Source organism: Lathyrus oleraceus, chromosome 3, assembly GCF_024323335.1.
Source record: "Lathyrus oleraceus cultivar Zhongwan6 chromosome 3, CAAS_Psat_ZW6_1.0, whole genome shotgun sequence".
Classification (NCBI taxonomy): Eukaryota; Viridiplantae; Streptophyta; class Magnoliopsida; order Fabales; family Fabaceae; genus Lathyrus; species Lathyrus oleraceus.
The window spans coordinates 261,997,009-262,015,561 of NC_066581.1; the positions used below are offsets into that span (position 1 = coordinate 261,997,009).

The 18,553-nt window shown below is 37.6% G+C and overlaps 1 protein-coding gene across 3 annotated transcripts; it reads right to left on the minus strand.

Annotated features, from left to right (window-relative positions):
• Nucleotides 1-237: 237 nt before the first annotated feature.
• Nucleotides 238-3,208, minus strand: LOC127126810 (eukaryotic translation initiation factor 5). Of its 3 annotated transcripts, none has more exons than XM_051055808.1 (2): nt 3,051-3,208; nt 238-2,111 (listed from the first exon to the last, which is right to left on the minus strand). In XM_051055808.1, exon 2 carries the CDS (start codon nt 1,809-1,811, stop codon nt 495-497), a length of 1,317 nt encoding a protein of 438 aa, XP_050911765.1. In that variant the 5' UTR covers nt 1,812-2,111; nt 3,051-3,208; the 3' UTR covers nt 238-494. The 3 variants fall into 3 exon arrangements, with proteins under 3 accessions (XP_050911765.1, XP_050911766.1, XP_050911767.1); XM_051055809.1 differs by having other exon boundaries at nt 238-2,130; nt 3,051-3,171; XM_051055810.1 differs by having other exon boundaries at nt 3,029-3,167.
• Between the last annotated feature and the right edge of the window lie 15,345 nt (nt 3,209-18,553).

Here is an 18,553-nt window from a genome sequence, read left to right on the forward strand (position 1 = left end):
TTATAAGCAATTTAAGTCATGTAAAGTTCCTTGTTGGAATATAAGCTCTAGCCTCTAGCAAAACATCCTTCCATGTAGTTCTATCTAGACAATATTAATTTTGGGATTAGACGACCCAATCGTCGTTCTTCTAATTTCGGCAAAAACGACTGGAATAATAATGTAACACCAAAGCTTGGGGGAAGCATAGGCACATGCATCATGAAACAACAAATACCAATAGAAACCACCATACCATAGAAGATAAAATTAACATTATAATAAAATACTAGGAAGAGTTTAATAAAACACAAACACACCAGAATTCCATGTTCTAAAACAAAGCTCAAATACTGAGTCTCAGATCATAACTTTACGAGACATAAACAAAAGGCAAACATCACAATTTTAAGTTTTAAAACAAAACCTCAATAACGCTAGGGGAAAACCACACCCTTTATTCAAAAACTAAAAGACACTATCAAGGCGCAGATGTAAACAAACCAGCCAACGCACTACTCTCCCTCCGACTCTGATTCTGCATTCTGAAGCCAATGAATGAAAGGCTTCATATTCTTCCAAACCTGAGAGTCCTTCCTGTCTCCTTTCAGCCCTTCTTGATACCACTGCATTATGTGCTCTTCCTCCAACGCATCAGCATCATAAAGCCCCTTTACAACCATGGCAACCTCCTTAAGTGGACTGGAATTGGAAGCGGACTTGTCAGCAAATTCCTCAATTGTTCGAAGCAGCAACAATGGCATACTCTCTTCCTTGGAGACAGCAGCAGCAAGGTAGTCCTTCTTCTTAAGTACTGCTTTTGAAAACGCTTTCTCAATGTGCCCAAAAAGAGCTTCATACAGAGCACTCATCTTTTCTTGTGGAGAAACAGGAAGTGTTGCCCAGTGGGCCACCAACTCTTTAGCCTTGACACCTTTCTTCAAATCAGCTTTGATTTCTGTAACAAGAGTCTCGTAGTTCATGGAGTTGCCATTATCAGGATTGTCACTTACCTTAGAGGCTGCTTTCTCCTCTGCTTCATTCGTTGAGAGCATAACCATATCAGCTGTCACAGCACTTAGCTGTTCTTGAATACGTAGCCGAGCAGCCTCCAGTGATGTGTCTGTTTGCCACTGCACATCATCTTCATCTTCAGCCTCGTCCTTTTCATCAGTTGGGCTTCGAGTAGGAGACAGACGATCTTCATCAGAGCCATTTCCTTTTTTCCTTGAAGAGCTTGATTTTGTTGTGCTTTCCTTAGGAGCTACTTTCTTCTTGACAACCTCTTTCTTCAGCTTTTTCAGCTCCTCATCAGCTGCTTCACCTTCCTTCAGTCTCTCCTTCTCAGCTCTCCTCATGGCCTTCTTGTCTTTGGAACCTTTCTTTGTTTCTGGTGGGTTCTTAATGATGAACGTGGTCAGCTTGTCTCTCATATCCACGTCAGACACAAAACCACAAGCAGCACATTTCAACTGGATCATTTGATTTCTAGTAATTAAGATCTCAGTTTCAGGATTTCCACACCCATAACATTGGACATATTTCTTGATGAAGTTCTCGAGCAGACCAGCAAGTTTTGGAGTATCATGTGCCCCATTAACATGAGAAGTCCCAGTTTTCTCATCAAATTTCGACTGTGCACCAAGTTCACAACCAAAATACTTAGTTGTGTATGCAGCTGGCCTTGCTAAAGCTTTTGCAATATCCACCATATTGACAATGTTTGTCTTGATGCCATTACCTCTGCCCTCAATTTTCGTGATCATTCTAGGCATCTTATACCTGTAGAAAGCATCATCACTGTTGCCAGCACCAATGTTCTGTAAGGCCATGATGACTCAAATGGACAGATGATCAGAGAAAGATTAGAATATAGTGATTAGAGAGAATCTCCTTCAGAGATTGCGGGAGGCTGCAAATAAAAACAACAGAGCTGAGTATGTTCCTGATAAGGGGCACGATGCATACAGCTGATTTTTCTCGGCAAAGGCTTGTTCTTTTTCTTAGAAGAAGTAAAACACTCTGTAAGCAACTCAATTGCTCCCAAATGGATGGTTGCCTGTTCAAACATGAAAAAAACTTCAACGTGCACCTACACCTCAGAATCTGCTACCGCAGAACTAGCAGGAATCCTGTATCAACAACCAAAAACTACATAATTTCAGTTACAACAGTTAAGTCATAAATATTAACACTTTCCAAAAGTAGTTAAACCAATATATTAATGCCTGAAATAAATCGCACAAATAAACAAAACGGTTGAATAAGACTAATAACAGCAGAAGATAAAAACCCAGAAATTAATGACTGAATAATACGCATGGCATAAACAACTATTTAATACAAGAAGAAAGGATATAATTAATAATTATTATTATTATAACCATGTATGGGATATTATCCCAAGTCTGAAGCCAAAAATTACAATCTTCATCAAAAACCAGCTAGCAAAATATGCTTAATTAATCTAACCATGTCATATTTAATATCCAACAGATCAAAACAAAACAAGAAAACCACGCCTTATACATTCACAAAAAAACAGGGGATATAAAACCTAATTATTCTTACAAAACCAAAACAGAAAATCAAATCAATCCAGATTAAAGCATATATCAAACACCCCAACAGATTTAATTTCAACCTAACCATTCGAATACAACCAAACCCTAAAACGTTCCACCATAAAAAAAATCAAAATACAAATAACACACAATCAATCCACAACGATAAATAAACAATTCCTGAATTCTCGAATACAAAAAGCATGAAAAAGTTGATTACGAAATGCTCGAGATTAACGGAAAACCGCTAAACACACAATAACAACCGTCAAACATTCAGATCTCAATCATATCTCATCGAAATCAATCTCGATTAAATCAAAAAGGTTCAAACAAATAAATCAAATCAAATCGAAAACAAATATAACCAAACCATGAATCCAATTAAACGATCTAGGTTTTCCTACCGATAAACAACAATAAATAATCAAATAATCGTAAACACGTGAAGAAAAAAAATCAGAGATTGAAGAGAGAGCGCAAACCCTAGCGGCGTTGAGATGATACCTGCAGAAGAGATTGAGAAGATAGTTGAGGCGATAGGAGGCGCGGCGAAAGTGTGTTTGTGTTTTGAGGTTAGAAAGTGCGGTGCGGCTTATAACAAGAGACAAGAGAATATATATATATACACACGCACCAATGAATGCGTACCCTTATACCGTGTCAATATTTTTTTATTTTTTACTTTTTATTTTATTTACGGTCTAGATTCTAGACTATTCTTTTCCTTCGTTCAGATCCTCCCATTAAAAATTAGGTCAAATTATGTAGTATTTTGACTAAGCAATATCTGCATAACTGTGATATTGTTTTTTTTATTTAAATTGTCTTGACTAAAAGAATTATTGTTAGGTATTTTTAAAAATATTTACTAATTAAAAAATTTCGAATACTTATTGGTCTCAAGCTGTTTAGAGAATAATTTGATTTTATTAAAAAAAAAAAGTTGAAATCCACTTTTATTATAGTTTCTTCAATTGAATGTTAAAGAATTTCATAGAATTGATCCATGGGGTAAGAAAGAATCTTATATATCTAATAAATTCTATTATTTTATTTTGATTACAATGAATATATTATTATATTTTAAAGTCAGACAATTACAAGTTTATTATAAGGTGATATTTGATTTTTGGTTGTATTTTACAAAGATGTTATCAAGTTCTAGAAAGCTCTTAGGCAATGGTTCTTGTGCTAAAGTTTCTGACTGTGACTCTGATAGAATAGTTTCTGAAGGATTGTCAGTCTTCAAGATTCTGCGCTCAAGTTATGAAGACTCTGAAGAACCAGATCTGAAGACTCTGAAGAACCAGATCTGAAGACTTAGAAGACCAGATTCTAAGGAACTATGTCAAAACTCAAAAGACCGAGGTTCTGAATATTCTCTCAACTAGTCTCTTGATCCTTCTAAGCATGCTTCGACATCCTTTCATTAGAAGCCTCCGAAGATTAGAAGATAAGATCAAAAGGTTTTGCATCAAAAAAACAACACATAGTACAAAATCATCATTCCCTCAACTACATTGATTTTGTGGACTATGGACAGTATTATTGTACCATTTTATCTCCTATATGTAAATCGTTATACAAAGATACATCTGCAAATTGCTACTCCAAATCTACCCTCCAACAGATCTTTTAACTGCCTATATAAAGGAGACTTGGAAGATTGAAAGATCATGCTCATGCTTATTCTTTATTGCTCATACACACGTTTTTGCTGAAGTGTATATTTTTCTATGTATAGTCTTTGCAAACACACATAGAGTTTTTGCTCGTTATTGTGTGAAGAAATTCATTGTACTTAACTTGTATAAATATGCTTTCTTAGAAGCATTATTGTAAACACATTCTCGTAAATCTCAAAGTTGTTTGAGTGGTTTCCTTGAGTGACTAGGTTTTAATTAGATAGACTCAAGAAGACAAAGACGGTTTGTCTTTGTGGTATCTATAATCAGTTTGGTTATAGTAGATTAAGTCCTTGTTGGGAAGGAAACCCCACCTTAGTAGGGTGGACTGGAGGTAGCTTCGTTAAAAGCAAACCAGTATAAAAATAACCTTGTTATTTTTATTGTTCGTGTTATTGCTTGATTGAGTTGGTTTTGAAAAAGCTTTCATTTTTAGAAACCCAATACAAACTCCCTTTTCTTGTGTTTCTTAACACCTTTAATTGACACCAAAGCTCTGGTTCTGGTCTTGATAAGAATATCAAACACTTAACAGTGTCCGACAAAGATCCATTATGAAACATATGGCTAATATTCCACCAACAGTTGCTCAAACAAATGATAGAGATCACTACAATGTTAAACCTCGTGTTTTTTATGGAGATAGATATGATCATTGGAAGACATAATATAGAGTTTCTTTCTAGGTTATGAAGTTGATTTATGGGATATGCTAGTTGGTGGCTACATACACCCAGTAGATGCAAGTGGTAATAAAGTTGAAAGAAGAATGGTGATAGATTAACATAAGAAAGATTATAAGAATCATCACAAAGCAAGAACCATATTGCTAAAAGTTCTTTCATACACTGAGTATGAAAAGATCACCAACAGAGATACTGCAAAATCTATATTTGATTCTTTGAGGATGACGCATGAAGGAAATGCATAAGTTAAAGAAACCAAGGCTCTGGCCTTGATTCAAAAATATGAAGCGTTCAAGATGGAGGACGAGGAAACGATTAAGAACATATTCTCAAGGTTTCAAATTCTTGTTGCAGGACTTAAGGTTCTGAACAAAGGGTATTCTATTGTTGATCATGTTAAGAAGATCATCGAGAGTTTACCTAAGCGTTTGAGACATATGTAAAGCTAGCAGAAATATACCTGAATGTATCGCACGCTCGAACATACAACAGAGTCGTCGTCGAACTTTATTTATTCCAAAAGGAAAGGGAAAATATCGATAAACCCCGGGGGGAAGAGATATGCTGGGTAAGGAAGTCGGTTATGCAAGGGGAAGGTATTAGCACCCCAAACATCCATGGTACTCCATGGGAACCATTTTGATTATTCTCGCTCAAATAGGTGTGATAACTAAAGATTACTCGCAAAGAATGGGAAAAGGAAAAGAAATAGATAAAGTGTTCGGTGAGGATTGAGACCCTCATACCTACGTATCCTCATAATGCAATGAGGAATTTAGAGCTTCGTAGTTCAAGAAACTAGAGGCGGGAGATGAAAAGAAGTGTGATCGAAGTATGGTCTGAACCAAAGAATAGTGTTTTGAACTCCAACAAGGGTGAAAACATGAACCCAAGAGTAAACTGGCGTTGACCAATATGTGGACTAGCCAGAAGCGTCTAGCATTATATGGTATAGCCAAAAACAAGGAGAATGAAGTGTTTGGGTACGAGTCAAACATCTTTTAGTTCACAAGGTGATGCAAGAAGGAGCACAAAGAGGTAGTGTATTTGGTTCAACGATAACTGGTATATCACATGGAGTGAAGGAAGGTAGCATATGAAAGCATCATGGAGATGGACGGAATGAAGTGACCAAAGTCATATAAATGAATATCTAGTGACAAGTGATTAAGGAAGTATTATTTGAAACCGAAAGGTGAAAGTGTATCGGAATCCATAAGAGAAATGGGATTTGTACCATAGAGATGTTTAGGTAACGAGCCAAACAACTCTAGATAGAAATGCGGACTTTACGTTAGGTGTCCTAAAAAGGTGTATATGGAATTTCAAAGAAAGTGTATTTCGATGTCAAAGGAATAACATGTCACTGGGTGAACGATTTATGATCGAAGGTAGGTAATGAATAGTGAAAGTTATGAGTGATGCTCTAAGGCGGAAGGAGAGATAATTAGAAGTATGCTCGCCAAGGATTCGCATCCTCGTGCCTACGTATTCTCATTGTACAATGAGAAAGTCAAAGCAATCGTAGTTCAGAACCACGAGAATAGAGGGAGAGACATACAGTGATGAATAGTATAACTTGTACCAACATAATGGTATCAAGGGAACCCACAAATGGATGGAACTTAGAATCAAAGAGTAAACAAGCCTCTTAACCAAAGGAAGGAATTAAATGTTTGGGTACGAGCCAAACAACTCTCGATTCACAAGATGAACTAGTGCTACAATGTCTCAAAGGGGTAAAAGCGGTGCCCAAGAGAAAGTAATGTTGTGTACAAGGAACAATATATCACTGGATGGGGAACAAACAGTTCGAGATCAAATAAGAATAGTATCTTGGATCCAATAAAGAGATAGACTCTGAATCGAAGAGCAATGTGGCGTCTTAGCCAAAAAAAATAGTGAATTAAATATTTGGGTACGAGCCAAACAAGTCTCGATTGATGAGGTGGATTATCGTTAAATCGTCCTAAAAGGATAGACAAGAAGCCCAATGAGAAGTATGATTGATCTCAAAAAGATGGTATTGATAGAATGAGTGGAGAATAATTGATTGATAAATATGGTAGCTTGCGAAGAAACTGGGTTCTCCTGCCTACGTATCCTTATAGTGCAATAAGGAAATCAGAGCTTTCGTAGTTCAGCCTACTAGGGCTGAAAACAAGGTGATTGGAGGCAAAAGAAAGTGATTGAATGATTGAATAGAAGTGAATAGAAATGGAGAGGTGAATTGAGAGACTTGACAGTCGATTGATAGGAATCACACTAAAGTCTATGAATAAGGGCGAATATTTTGAATATTTTGGGCATATGCCCCATACGCAAAGTCGCTCTAGATAAGGATAGGAGAAACTTTGTCTCATCATTCCCTATTACTTAAGGCTCGTAGCGCCTGGTACTTCTCTTAATTGGCAAGTTGTTGGTGAAGAATCTTCATTATTGATCCTAGTATTGATGCTGCCTTGCATGGAGAAGACTTGGTGGTTTAATCGATTCGAATTACACTAAAGTCTATGAATAAGAGCGAACGCTTTGAATATTCGGGGCCTATGCCCCATACGCAAAGTCACTTTAGACAATGATAGGAGAGACTCTGTCTCATCATTCCTTATTACTTAAGGCTTGTTTCATATAATTTGAATCGTGTTTACCAAGTGTTGACCTTTGATTTATCTTGTATAATCTGCTGCTTGATGTGACTGAGGATGCCTCGATTGAAGATCTTGACTTTAGGCTTCGAGCTCCACAACTTAGAAAAAAAGTCTCATTAAGTGACCAAGGGTCTTTTGGTCACTCAATTTAGATTGTGGAATTATACAAGTTCAAAGGATTTAATTGATCAAAATTACTTTTGATCAATTTGAATCGGAGGGCTTGAAATGATTTGGAATTTTTGGTTAAAACCAAATCTAATGGTTAAAATTAATCAAGCTAATCTAATGGTACATGTTATGATTGATTAGAAAATCTATGTTGAAATCCTAGGGGAGCATGTTAACGTTAATCAAAGTCTTGATTAAAAATTCTATATTAGAATGCTAAAGGAACATGTGATTATATGACTAAAATACCAAAATTACCCCTAAAGGATAAAATGGTCAAATTGCAAAAAATCATTTATTAGCACAAGTTGAAATTCTAAGTAAAGCCTAATAATAGTCTGAATTTATTAATTTCTAAAGCATGATTTAACCTAATTATTTAAGAACTAACTAAGTTCAACTAAAAAACCAATTAATCCTAATTTATTCTAATCCTAAATCATTTTAAGATTTTATTAAAGCTAAAATTCAATTAAACCCTAAATTGTGTTTTAGTTCTAATTTCCTAATTAAAAGGTAATAAAAAACAAAACAAGAAAAAATGATTAAAAATCCAAAAAAAAAGAGATTTGGGCCAGCAGGGGGTGTCAACCCGAAACTAGGGGTGTGAACCAGAATTCAGGCATATGGGCCTAATTCTGGTGGCCCATTTAGACGCAATGGTGTGCTGGTAATTCGTGTGTGGGCTCAATCACCAAGCCCACACGGAATGAGTCTTCCAAGGGGTGCAATTAGGAAATGTGGGGTGTTTTAGTAGAATTGGCCCATTCAGACCCACCGGGGAGTAAACCCAATATTTGAACTGAATAATACCTTCCCTCTCAAAACGTTCACTAGATGCCTCCATGAGCCACTACGCCGGACGTCGCTCCCGGCGGTGGTGGCCACCAAGACGTCAATTGGATCTACCGTTAAGATCCACTCCTCATGCTCTATTCAACTCCCCCCTAATTCCAGAAATTAGCCACCTAACGCCCTAATTAGAGCTAAGCAAGCCAAGAACCCTAACATGAAATTTCCCAATTAAATCTCAATCTCAACGGTTCAAAGCCCCAAGGATGAGGGCTTTGAACCCTCTCACCACAACCTACATGCTGGTAACGAAAGAAGGAAAGAAGCGTGAAGATTTCAAAATGCCTTACCGGAGAAGACGGTGTCGGCGACGAACTTCCAGGTAAGTGATTCCAAGTTTCCTGCCTATGGCTTCCAAATATTCCTCCTTCTTCTTCTTCCGGATTCAAGAGTGAGAGAGCTAGTGAAGGTTCAGCACAAGCAGGATGAAACTCTAATGGTGAACTTCAATTGCTTATGAATAGTGCGTATGATAAGGGTGAGAGAGAGAGAGATTCGAAGATGATTACAGAGAATTGAATGTGATAATTTCCAAGGCCTGAAAATGATGAAGGAGATGATGATTTATAATGGTTAGGTTTGGATTCAGGTCTGGAATTAGTTAGGAGGTGGTTTGGAGTTGGTTAAGATAAACTCAGTGAGTTCAATCTGTTAACTCACTGAGTTGGCAGTTAGTTGATGTAATTAATTAGTTAGGTTTGATTGTGATGATTAATGATTGGATGTGGCAAGTAGCATTTAAATAGAATTGGTCTTGAGGCTTGAGTGATGACTTGCTGAACAGGTTCACTCCTTAACACCAACTTGGTTAGTGAATTGGATTTTTATGAATGAGTTTGGGAACTGCTAAGTGTTGGTTGCAGCTGGTGCAGGTTCTGCATTGGTTTTTCTTTTTCACTGCATGTGTTATTTTTACTACGGTGAATATGCATTGGTTTGCTTGCAGGATTCACTTGCACTATAATTTTTGTTGCTTATGCTTCTGTTGCATAATGGATAGGTTAACACAATTGTAGCTTATTGCCTTGTATGTTGATGGCGACACTTGTAATTGATGAACTGCATTGCCTTGCTAGTATTGCCATTATTTTTCCCTTATGATGCAGTTTGTTTGATGATAATGCTATCACAATAAACTAGTTGCAGTAGACATATTTTGATGCATATATATGTGGGATGTAACAAGTTTGTTCATGATGCCATGCTTTTCTTGCCCATAACCATGTTTAGATGCTAATAATCCATTGTGTTGTTGCCTTGGTGATATTTGTGGTCAGGTTAGATGGTGATGAACCAGGATAGCAACAAACTTTCCAATGGCCATTCTTTGGACTGCCAGCAGGTTTTGAAACCTGTTAGGTTGACATGCATCTCATGATGTACAATAGGTGTTGATGTCCTCCTGCAGGATTTGATTAAATGGCTATGTGCATTGCAGGTTTTGAGGTTGGATTGTGGAGGTTTATGCAAGTTGGTGCAAAACACTTGCAAGGTTAAGTGTGCATATGCATGATCATCGAGTTAGATTGAATTTGGTAGGTGAATCAATTGGTGTTAGATGCTTCTATGCCATTCTGTCTGAACTGGCATATGATGTCAACCTTGAAGGTGAGAAAAACAAGAAAGGGGGGGTTTGAATTGTTTTGAAAAATAAGCGCTTTTCAAACTGAAAATCACACAAGGATTTTATACTGGTTCACTTATAACACAAAGCTACTCCAGTCCACCCGACCAAGGTGATTTCGCCTTCAACAAGGACTTAATCCACTAATCTTGAAAGATTACAAACAACGTCTAAGATACAAAAACTCTTAGCCCTCTCAAGTATACAGACTACACAGAGTCACTTGAGGAAATCAACAAACAATAGAAGAAGGATTTATGTAAACTAGAGTGCTTCTAAGAAAGCAAGTATTACAAAATTAATAACAAGAGTTTTTCACGTAATAAGCAAAAGCTTCGTGAAGATAGAGAGCAAGAGTGTTTTTCTTGTTGATGTTTCAGTATGATTTTTCCTCGTATGTGTGTTACTGAAAATTGATTTTCAATCCTTTATATAGATCAGTTGAAGTAGTAGTTGAAACTGGTGGATATTGAGATGAAGTTACGCCATCACATAATTAGCTAATGCAGGATGACTTTTTCTTCTTGAAATGACTACTTACCACAAGTAGTACTTTCTTTATTGAGATTGGAGATTAACGTCTCTTTCTCAATTAGGAAATCCATTTGAAAATCTTTACTTGTCTTCAACGTTACTCTTTCATGATTAGCAAATCCATAATCAGAGTATTTGTGTTTCTGGAGAACCTTGGAATCTTGCTTCTGATGTTGATCTAAATAGATTCTTCAGAAAGCGTTGTTCAGAGTCAGAGGTTCTAGGACTTACTTCCTGTTAAGATGCTTCTGATACTTGTTGTTTAGTTCAGAGTTTGACTTTCTTGAACTTGTTTCTTCTTCAGAGCTTCTGATCATTTGATAATATGCTTCTGATCTGGTACTCTATCTGATGACATCATCAGATTTCTTACTTCTTTCTTTAGAACCCTGCACACTTAGAAACTTTTCGTTAGGGTGCCATTTTTGGTTTCATCCTTTGTTATCATCAAAATCAAGGAATCTGTTGTAGAACAATTTTTGTTCTTACAATCTCCCCCTTTTTGATGATGACAAAACAACTTAAATTAGCAGATGAAACATGAATAAAATTAGATCAGATAGACAGAAGCTCCCCCTGAGATAATGCTAGGGAGTTCAGAGGTTCTGAAGTTCTTACCAGAGTTTCTTAAGTAAAGAGGTTTCTGAGATTTTCTGCAATTTCTTAAGTCCAAGTTAGATAATTTTGTTTATAAAAAAATTGTTGCAGAATGCTTAATGGTTTTAGACAATATTTTCATCAGAGCTAATAATTACTTTCTCCCCCTTTTTGTCAGAATCAAAAAGACACAGTAAAAGAAATAAGTAAAGAGAAAATAAATAAAGAGAAAAACTTGAAAAATTCATAGATAGAAGCACAAAGGCAACAAACAAAACATCAGAGTCAAAAGAACAAGAAAAACATCAGATCCAAAAGAAGACAGAAGCAAAAACAATAGGCAAGTAAAAACAAATAACTCCTAAGTGCCTAAGGGTTCGGAGGCGGAGGCATTCTCTGAAGCAGCATAGCAAGCATGTTCTGGATGTTTTCGTTGACAGTATCTTGCTTGTCCATTCTGGCCCGGAGTTCATTCTGATCTTGCTTGAGTTCTTTCAGAGTCTGAAGAACCGTAGGAATCACAGAAGATGACTCCCCCAGAGTCAGAGCTTGCTGAGCTTCAGCTTCAGCAGCAGCTTGAGCTTCTGCATCTGCCAGAGCCTTTGCTTCAGCTTCCTTTTGCCTTAGGAGTTCAGCTTCTTTAGCAAGTCGTTCTTCTTCTAACCTTTTTGCTTCTTCTGCTTCTCTGGCCAACCTCTCTTCCTCCAGCCTTTTGGCTTCAGCCTCTCTGGCAAGTCTCTCCTGGAGTCTTGCCTCAGCATCTCTGATGTAGTCATTTCTGACTTGTTCAGAGACACTCTTCAGCCTAAAAGACTCAGATGTCATCCAGCCAATGACTCTGTTCCAGTGTGTCCTTACAGAATGAGGATCATCACTGATTTCAGAGTTAGCGACCAGAGAATCGATCTTTTGAACTGAAGCCTCTGCAATCATCATAATGGCTTCCTTAAGGGTAGGTTTAGAAAGTTCAGGTTCAGGTTCTGGTTCAGAGGTATGAGGTGGAGGGCTGAGATTCAAGGTTTGAGGTTCAGATTCTGACTCAGGTTGGGGTTCAGATTCTGCTTCTGGTTGAAGACTGGGGGATGAAGCATAAAGTGGGTTTAAATCTAAAGGTTCGGATTCTGGTTCTGGGACAGCGGGAAGGTTTGGTGGGTTGATATCAGAAGTGGGATGGTCAGAGGGTTGGTTTTCAGAAGGTATGATGGTTGTTTGTTGTGGTGGAGGTGAAGTTGCTTCAGATTGTGTTTGTGTTTGTTGTGAAGCAAGTTGATGAGCATAAATTGTGGCTATGGTTGGGGATGCAGGGTCAGAAAATTCAGGATCAGATGAGAGGGAAACATATGGAGGTGATTCTGGTGCTGAGGATGATGAAGATGAAGTGCTTTGGTGGGTTTGTTGAGGTTCAGAGGGAGGAATGAAGGTTCTGGCTATGTTTAGAACTGGTGTAGGTTGGGAGGTTCTGGTGATTGAGGGTGTAAAGTCAGAGGTGGTATAAATGGGTTGTGAAGAGAGAGGGTTAGAGGAAGCCATCATAAATTCAGAGGTAGCAGGAGGAACAGACTTACCAGTAGAAAATTGCAGAGGAGCTGAAGATCCACTTCCAGAAGCTCCTTCAAATCTGGCTTTCTTTGCTGGTGGTGCTATCTTCTTCTCAGAAATACCTTTCTTGTATCTGACTAAATCTTCTTCAAAGTCCAGACAGTCATCGAGGCTGAAATCAGAGACATCAATACCTTCTTCCAGCAGACGATGAAGGTAGAGGGCAACAGCATCTCTGGGTTCGTTTTTGAAGAATCTGGCCAGGCCATGAGGCATCTTCCTCTGATCTTTCAAAGAATCCCAAGATGTGTCCAGAGTTGGCTTGACTTGTATTTCCTTGATAATCCCCATACTCTTGAGGTTTCTGGCATTCAGAGGCTTCCCCACATCAATTGCCAGATCATCCATCAACTTGGTCTTTTCCAGCTCATCTACCAGTCCATGCTCAATGAAGACGTCAGAGAGCAATCTTCCCAGAGGAATGTAGGATCTGGGCTTCATGTTATTCCTGGTTTCTCTGACTGAATCTCTCAGATATCTGAAGAGGAGAGCAGAGAGGTTGATCTTCACACCCTTCTGGATGCAGTACAAAATGCATTTCTGGTCTGCATTAATGTAATCAGAAGAGTTGGAGGCTGGACGATGGTGGATAGTTCCCAGAATAATCTTCAGCCACACTCTGAGGTTCTGGTGTAGCTCCTTGTTCTTAGAGGGGTTTCCTTCAACATTTGGTTTGAAGATAGTTGGGTTGATGACTTCAGTGATGCGCTTAGACCTAGGAGGAATGTTGTAAATCCTTTTTCCTCCACTTTGCTCCATATTCAACAAGGAAGCAATAGACGCTTCTGTGATAACTATCTTCACTCCCAGAACAAATGAGACAATGAAGTTGTCATCTGCATCTGCATGTCTCCAGAACTCTTTGACCAAAAGAGGGTAGATTGGACCATACAACCTTTGGAAATAGTTCTCCCACCCTTGTTGACGCAGTTCTTCAGTTAGATCAACGCCATTTCTTCTTAGGTTGTTGAAATCAACCAGCGATTCACACAAGACGTCCAAACCTTCAAAGGGAGTTGAAAGGTTTATATGGCGTTCATGGTCAAGAACGTGAGGTTCTTTGTAGACAGGGGTGACGGTGACGCCGGTAACGGTTGGAGTTTGAGTGTTTAAGGTTTGGGGATTAGAACTTGTTTCCATCTGTTGAGAGAAGTTAAAAACTTCTTGTTGTTGAGCATCCATGAAGAAGAAGATGAAGATTGATGAAGAACTTGCAGAGAATGCTTCGAAAGAGGGTTTAGGGTTTTAGAGTGAGTGAGAGTGATAAGTGTGAAAAGTGAGAGAAAGTGTTTATATACTCTAAGTAAAAACATGCAAAACGACACACATTCCAGCGTTAGCACAAAAATCAAAACAGCACGTTTGGGGGGAAAAATGATTACAGCTAATAAATGAATGTCTAATCCCAACAGTACGCACACTGCTCTAGGAGATTTCAAACGTTCTGACCTTTGATTTCTTTTGACAGCTGTCTAGAAGTTCTAGGGTTAGATGCTTGGTACTCCACGTGTTGATGTATCTGATCTTCAGGAATACCAAAGGATTGGTTTCTGAAGATTTCTAACTCAGATATCTTCTTAACTTGGTAGAAGTATCAGAGTCAGAGGCAGAAGTACATTTGTTTACATCAGATTCACATTTTACATTTTTCAGAGCCATTTTTCACTCAGGGCAATTTTTAATGTTCAGATTTTCTAAGATGAAAAGAAATCTATCTTCAGCTAGAGGCTTAGTAAAGATATCTGCCCATTGATGTTCTGTATCAATGAACTTCAATGTTACTATCCCTTTCTGAACATAGTCTCTGATAAAATGATGTTTTATTTCTATGTGTTTGGCTCTGGAATGTAGAATGGGATTCTTACTTAAACAAATAGCAGCAGTATTATCACAAAAGATAGGAATGTTACTCTCAAATATCTGAAGATCTTCTAGCTGATGCTTCATCCAGAGCATCTGAGTTGTGCACAGTGATGCTGAGATGTATTCTGCTTCTGCAGTTGATAGAGCAATTGTTGACTGTCTTTTGCTAGCCCAGGAGATTAGATTGTTTCCCAGAAGCTGACAATTTCCAGAAGTGCTTTTTCGTTCTATTCTATCTCCTGCGTAGTCTGCATCACAGAAACCAGAAAGCCTATACTCTGATGTTTTCTCATACATCAGGCCCAGGTTAGGAGTTCCTTTCAGATACTTAAGAATTCTCTTAACAGCTGTTAAATGAGATTCTCTAGGATCTGATTGGAATCTGGCACAAAGACAGACACTAAAGAGAATATCAGGACGAGTAGCAGTCAGATAGAGGAGAGAGCCTATCATACCTCGATAGAGCTTCTGACAAACCTTGTTGCTTACCTCTTCCTTCTCCAGAATGCAAGTTGGGTGCATGGGAGTTTTTGCAGAGTTGCATTCAGTCATGTCAAACTTCTTCAGAACGTCTTTAATGTATTTACTTTGATGGACGTACGTGACTTCTGGAGTTTGATTGATTTGAATTCCCAGAAAGAACTTTAATTCTTGCATTAAACTCATTTCAAATTCTGCCTGCATTAACTTAGAAAATTCTTGGCAAACAGAGATATTAGCAGAACCAAAAATAATATCATCAACATAAATTTGGCATATCATGAGATCATTATTAAGGTTTTTACAGAAGAGTGTAGAATCAACCTTCCCTCTGATAAAATTTTGTTCCAGAAGAAAATTGCTTAAACGTTCATACCAAGCTCTGGGAGCTTGTTTAAGTCCATATAAGGATTTCTTAAGTTTAAAAACATGTTCTGGAAAGTTTGAATTTTCAAAACCTGGAGGTTGATTGACATACACTTCTTCTGAAATATAACCATTAAGAAATGCACTCTTGACATCCATTTGATATAATTTAATAGAATGATTAATAGCAAAAGATACAAGAAGACGAATAGATTCTAACCTCGCGACTGGAGCAAAAGTTTCATTATAATCAATACCTTCTGGTTGACTATAACCTTGAGCTATCAGTCGTGCTTTGTTTCTGACAACTTCTCCTTTCTCGTTCAGCTTGTTTCTGAAAACCCATCTGGTTCCAATGACATGAGTGCCTCTGGGTTTAGGAACGAGATCCCAAACATCATTCTTGGAGAATTGATCTAATTCTTCTTGCATAGCTGCCACCCAATCGTTATCTTGAAGAGCTTCATCACAGGACGTAGGCTCAATCAGAGACACTAGTCCCAGAGGAATATCTTCAGAAGTTCTGAAGGTAGATATGGTTCTAACAGGTTCATCTTTGTTTCCCAAAATCAACTCTTCAGATACGTTAATACGACTTTTAACTTTCCTTGGAATTTCTGGAGATTTAATTTCTTCAGAGTCTTGAGTGACAGTTGCTTCTGGAGTTTTCTCAGATTCTACAAGAGTGATTTCCAAATCTGCAAACTTTTCAACTAGCTTTGACTTTTCAGGGTCAAGCTTATCATCAAATCTGACATGAATTGATTCTTCCACAATTTTGGTTTCTGTGTTGTATACTCTATAGCCTTTAGAGCGTTCTGAGTATCCTAACATAATACCTTTCTGTGCTTTGGAATCAAACTTGTTCAGATGTTCTTTAGTATTTAATATAAAGCAAGAGCATCCAAAAGGATGAAAATATGAGATGTTGGGTTTTCTTCCTTTACACAATTCATAGGGAGTCTTTTCTAGAATAGGTCTTATAGAGATTCTATTCTGAATGTAACACGCTGTATTTACAGCTTCTGCCCAAAAGTGCTTTGCTACATTTGTTTCATTGATCATGGTTCTGGCCATCTCTTGGAGTGTCCTATTCTTCCTCTCTACAACTCCATTTTGTTGTGGAGTTCTAGGGCAGGAGAAATCATGGGATATTCCATTAGAATCAAATAATTCTTCAAAATCTTTGTTTTCAAATTCTCCACCATGATCACTTCTGACTCTAACAATTTTAGAGTCAAATTCTTTTTGCACTTTGGAACAGAAACTGGTGAATACAGAGTGAGACTCACTCTTGTGCTTTAGGAATTTTACCCATGTCCAGCGACTGTAATCATCAACAATGACCAGTCCATACTTCTTTCCATTAACTGATGCTGTTTTCACAGGACCAAATAAGTCAATGTGAAGAAGTTCCAGAGGCTTAGAGGTAGAAACAACATTTTTCTTTTTAAAAGATGTTTTTGAAAATTTTCCTTTCTGACAAGCTTCACACAGAGCATCTGAAGAAAACTTCAGTTTAGGTAGGCCTCTGACTAACTCAAGTTTAGTTAGCTGAGAAAGTTTCTTCATGCTAATGTGGCCTAAGCGTCTATGCCATACCCATTGCTCTTCGTGAACTGACATTAGACATTTAACATTTTGATTTTTTAAATCAGAAAGATTTATTTTGTAAATGTTGTTTTTCCTCTTGCCTGTGAAAAGGACAGAGCCATCGTTCTGACTAATGGCTTTACATGTTTTTTGATTGAAGATTACATCATAACCGTTATCACTTAATTGACTTATGGATAACAAGTTATGCATTAATCCTTCTACATAAAGAACATCAGATATAGAGGGAAGAGTACCATTACCAATAGTTCCGGAGCCTCTGATCCTTCCTTTCTGATCACCTCCGAAGCCTACAAATCCAGCGTCTTTAAGTTCCAGACTTTGGAACATAGACTTTCTTCCCGTCATGTGTCGCGAGCATCCAGAGTCCAGGTACCATGACTGGTGTCTGAACTTTGCTGCATAGGATATCTGCAACATAGATAATCTTATCTTTCGGTACCCAGAATCTCTTGGGTCCTTTTAGATTAGTTTTCCCAGAGTTTCTTACAACTTTGGGTCTTCTAGCATTTTTAAATTTGTGTTCTTGTGTGTGTGTGTAGTGATATGAAAAAGGAGATTTAATTTTATCACTTGCAGAGGTTTTATCTTCATTAGGATCATACCCAATTCCCCTTTTATTGTTCTGACTTACTCCATAAATCATGGATGCCATAATACTCCTATCTATTCCATTCTTCAGAAATTCTTGAAAGGCTTCTTCATATTTGTAAATAATTTTATTTGAAATTTGTGGTGCTTGAGATAACGTTTCTTCTAATTTTATTTTTGCTTCATCTCTTTCTAACATTAAAGATTTGATTGTATCTTCTTGTGATAGAATTGTTATCTCAAGTTCACTACACTCTTCAAATTTTGCTTTAAGACAGCCTTTAACGTTTTTAAACTTTTGTTTTAATTTCTGATAAGAAGTAAGAGTTTCTGACAAACATGATTCTAAGTCAGATCTAGAAAGTTCAGAAAATACCTCTTCAGATTCTTCGTCTGAACAGCTGGATGTGGTAGCCATAAGTGCTACGTTGGCTTGTTCATCAGAGTCAGATTCTGATGATCCAGATTCACTGTCATCCCAGGTAGCCATCAGTCCTTTCTTTGTTCTGAAGGTGTTTTTCTTGAAGCTTTCTTTCCTAGGGTTGTCCTTCTTCAACTTGGGGCATTCATTTCTGTAATGACCTGTTTCTTTACATTCATAACAGGTAATATCTTTGTTAGCTTTACCTTTTGAAGTTGACTCTGATCGATCCCCTCTGGGTCTTGGTCTTCTGAAGTTGTTGTTCCTCTTTTT

Excerpts from the sequence above, each read along its gene's own strand:
- LOC127126810 (XM_051055808.1), bottom strand. The coding sequence starts at position 1,811 with ATGGCCTTACAGAACATTGGTGCTGGCAACAGTGATGATGCTTTCTAC.